The sequence below is a fragment of the Rattus rattus genome, chromosome 9 (assembly GCF_011064425.1).
Source record: "Rattus rattus isolate New Zealand chromosome 9, Rrattus_CSIRO_v1, whole genome shotgun sequence".
Lineage (NCBI taxonomy): Eukaryota > Metazoa > Chordata > Mammalia > Rodentia > Muridae > Rattus > Rattus rattus.
In genome coordinates this window covers 36,200,824-36,204,924 of record NC_046162.1, presented here as the reverse complement: position 1 = coordinate 36,204,924, position 4,101 = coordinate 36,200,824, and the positions used below count along the sequence as shown (strand labels likewise).

Sequence of the window (4,101 nt, the reverse complement as noted above, 5' to 3'; positions counted from 1 at the left end):
TCCCATTTGATGCTTTCTGTCTATGTGGGGTAGAAAGGTGGCAGTATTTACTTTGCTTCTTAAGTTCAGTTACACTGAAAAGTAAGGCTCAGCCTGTGGCTGGCTCTCACTCTCACTGCAAGGAGATGCTCCCCCCCCCTTTTTCTTTTCCAAAATCGGGCTGCTCCAGGCACAGAAAGACAATCATGGCACAATCTGATTCATACATAGAACAGAAGAAAAGTGGGATTACTGGAGGCTGGAGAGAGTAGCAGAGAGTTGAGGAAAGATTGACTAGTGGGTATTACATTGAAGTAAGATAGGAGCAGGAAGCCTGGTGTGGCATCCCCCAGCAAGAGAGCCATTGAGTACCGTCTATCTAAAAGGGCTAGGAGAAAGGATGCTGAAGTTGGGTATGTGATCCTCCTGCATCCACCTGGACCAAGAGTTCAAAGTCATCCTTGGGTACACACTGAGTTCAAAGTCAGCCTGGAATACTTGAGACCCTGATGCAAAGAAGGGGACGAGGTCTAGGGAGTATAGCTCAGTCAGTAGCGTGCACAAAGCCCTGGGTTCCACGCCCAGCACCATACGAACTAGTCACAATGGTGCATGTCTGTAATCTCAGCCCTCAGGAGGATCGGGAGTTCAAGGTCACCCTCTGCTACGTTATAAGTTTGAGGCCAGCCTGGGCTAAATTTCTGTTATACAGACACAACAAGAATGCTAAACTCTTTGGCATATCTGGACATAGATAGGTTTAACTTGACTACAGGACATAAATATGAATGGAAACAGCATACGATAACCCTTGCATTTGTACAGTTTGGGTTTGTTTTGTTTTGTTTTGTTTTGTTTTGTTTGCATCTGTTGAAAATTTAACTTAAAATGTGAAATCCTGTCGCTGTGAGCCGGCTCAGTCTCAGATGTCCATTGCCCACTCTGTACTCATCACGCCAAGGAACTCTTGCAGGTAATCCAGGAAATGCCTGGTCTTCCGCCTCTCTTCGCCACACTGCTCCTGTAAGAAGAACAGACTGTTAGGTCGGCTCCTGGAGAAACAGCTGCAGCCAGGCTCACAGGGTTCCCGGGGAACTTACTTTTTGTCGGTCAATGTATTTCTTTATTAATGACAAGTTTTGGAATAGTATTTCCACAGCGCCCCCTCGGACAGTTTGATTCTTCAGTATGTCTAGCCCCTGAAAGATTTCTCCAATGCATAGCTGGTGCTGAAAGGAGATTAGCAAGGAGCAAATAGATCAGACTGTCCACAACATACCCATATTTCTAAATATCATGCTGTATGCAATTTAAATGCATCAATGGGAAAAAACAGACAATCCAAGAAGTGGTAGCATTTATCTGTAATCCCAGCAGTCAGGAAGTAGAGGTAAGAAGAGCAGAAGTTCAAGGCCAGCCTCTGATACATAGAATTTGAGGCCAGCCAGTACTACATGAGATCATTTCAAAAAAAGCAAAACCGAAGTTAGGATTGGGCTCGGGGAGACGGCTCAATGGTTAAGATCACTGGGTGCTCTTCCAAAGGACCTGGGCTCAGTTCTCAGCACCCTTGTGGTGGCTCACAACCATCTGAGTCCTGGGATTAAAGATGAGTGGTACCACACCCATATTAAATTTTTCTTTTGAAATTTAGGCTGATGATTTTCTGCTAGTAAAAAAAATTAAATAATGTATTTTGCACTAGAATAAGATATTTTGAAATGTATACAATATTATTACATAATCATATTCATTGAACTGTATAGAAATTATTAATAGAGGGCATTCATGACTTTCTTATGTCTTCCTATCATTACCTGAGAATATAACCCCTGAGCTGGAGAGATGGCTCACTGGTTAAGAACACTTGATACAGTTCCCAGCACACAATGATGGCTCACAACCAGCGCTAGTCCCAGGTGAGATCGGATGCCCTTCCTTTAGCCTTCAGGGGCACCAGACACATACATGGAACACATACATATATGCAGGCAACACACACACACACACAATAAAAGGAATGTAGCCCTAAGTTATTAATACTGTCAGAAAGATATTAAGTGGGTGGGCTCTGGAATTCTGTGGAGACTGCTCACTTTGTACATTGAAGGCCCTGGCTGGATCCTCAGCAGTAAGAAATAAGACAAGGAAAGCAAAGAGAGGCACTAGGATGAAGAGAGCCATGGGCAGAACCAAAGGGAGCCCAGCAGGACCTCTCGCCATGTGCAGAACCATGTAAAGAATCTTTAACGGGAGGCTCCGAGATGCATGACTGACAGCTCCGGCCAACCACTTACATAACAGATCTAGCTCAAAGTCATTCCTAATGCTAATTGGCTGGTGGGTTTTGAGTGTCTCATGGCCCAGGCTGGCCTCTAGCTCGAAACTATAGCTGAGGATGACCTTGAACCTCTGATCTTCCTGCCTCCATTATCCCATTGTGAGATTAAAGACTTCCATGCTTAGTTTATGGGATGCTAAGGAATGAACCCAGGGCTTTGTGCATATCAGGCAATCTATCGACAGAGATCACAGCTCCAGCCCTCTAAGGTTTTGGGTTTACTAATTCACTGGATTTATTTTTGATACATACAGGGTCTGGCTATGATAAACTCATGCTACCCCTGCCCCCGTCTCCCCAGTACTGGGATTACATAATTGGCCACTCTCATATTCTCTGTTCACAAGCACATGCTTTCACATTCACCTCCATAATTTTTTTTTTCAAAGAAAGTCAAACAGTTTCACTGAAAATGAATGCTTTGCTGGCTGTGGCAGCCCAGGCCTGTGTCTCAGCTACTCCACTGAGGCGAGAGAACCACTTGAACCCAGGAGCTTGAGACCTAGTGGGATCCCCACCCCAAACACCACACCCGAAAGCTAAATGCAAATGACTTATAGCTTAGTGTGTGAAGTTCACATATTCAAGCGGTCTCGGCATTAAAGGGTAACTTACATTTTTATGAGTAGGAACAGGAAGCCTCATCGTCTGCAAAGGAGAGAACATGGGGTCATTTCTAAAAAAGAGCTTGTTGCCTTTTTTAAGGCAGTGTTTGCTGGTGATAGGGTCATTACCTGTGCATTAACACTAACACATTCATACTTGCATTATTTAAAGCAGATCTTTGTGTTTAGAAATGAACTGTTACAAATTATTAAATTTTTTCGAAAAAAAATATTTTTTGAATCAGGGTCTCGATCTTAGCTCTGGCTGGCCTGTAACTGGCCGTGAAGACCAGGCTGGCCTTGAACTCACAGAGATCCACCTGACTCTGCCTCCCAAGTTGTGGGATTAAAGGCGTGTACAACCAAACCAGCTATTTATGCATTCTAAAGAATAATGGAGTTGGGTGAGGTTGTATGTCTGCAATCCTAGTATTTGGGAGACCGAGGCGAGAGGATCTCATAGAGGTTGGGACAGCCTAGTCTGCACAGCAAGTCTGAGGCCAGTCAGGACGGTACAGCAAGGCCCTGATGGTAACAACAAAACTGAAAGAGTAAAAGCCATACTTTACCTCATTGCTCGTCAACAGAGCTCGGTGAGTGGACAGCTGTATCAAGGTCTCTTTCACCACTGTGCTCATGGGGATCTCCATAGCAATGGCCCAGACACAGCTGAGAGTTAGAACGCTCAAGCACAGAAGCATCCTCATGATTCTGAAGCCTTCAGCGTTTGCCTTTAGCAAAGGAAGAGCGCAGAGCAGGGCCGAATCCCCAAGCAATTTATTCTCTCTCTTTGAGGAAATGAATAATTTCTAACAATCAGATAGAGGACACCTAATAAAGGCAAGTAGTGAAACTCAGTGTTTCCAGTGCCTTGGGTCTTTAAAGATGCATTTTTTTTTTTGCTCTTTTCATAATAGTAAACATCTCTACCCCCCCCAACTCTTGTTTAAAAAGCATTTTCTATAACAGAAAAAAAATGTTTCTAAAACTTTGATCCACCTTTACACTCCATTTAGGGCATTGAATTTCTCTTTGAAAGATGTGCATGTATGACCGGTCTCCCTAGAGATGCCCACACTCACACTCTTGGGAGTATGGAGGCCTTTCCTGACCTCTTCTTTTTCATTACTCCCTACCCTACACTCTGCTTTAATATGTGTTAAACTTAATCCCTAA

At 43.9% G+C, this 4,101-nt stretch overlaps 1 protein-coding gene across 1 annotated transcript; it reads right to left on the bottom strand.

The window, feature by feature from the left end:
• Positions 1-901: 901 nt before the first annotated feature.
• Il5 (interleukin 5) lies at positions 902-3,632 on the bottom strand. Its single transcript, XM_032911654.1, has 4 exons — positions 3,495-3,632; positions 2,936-2,968; positions 1,080-1,208; positions 902-1,000 (listed from the first exon to the last, which is right to left on the bottom strand). Exons 1-4 carry the CDS (start codon positions 3,630-3,632, stop codon positions 902-904), a joined length of 399 nt encoding a protein of 132 aa, XP_032767545.1.
• Positions 3,633-4,101: the final 469 nt, after the last annotated feature.

What these genes read in the sequence shown, in the direction of transcription:
- Il5 (XM_032911654.1), bottom strand. Translation starts at nt 3,632, where the DNA reads ATGAGGATGCTTCTGTGCTTGAGCGTTCTAACTCTCAGCTGTGTCTGG. An exon ending in CTCTGTTGACGAGCAATGAG is followed by an intron (nt 2,969 to 3,494) that starts GTAAAGTATGGC and finishes TCTCCTTTGCAG; the next exon opens with ACGATGAGGCTTCCTGTTCC. An exon ending in AATACATTGACCGACAAAAA is followed by an intron (nt 1,001 to 1,079) that starts GTAAGTTCCCCG and finishes TTCTTCTTACAG; the next exon opens with GAGCAGTGTGGCGAAGAGAG.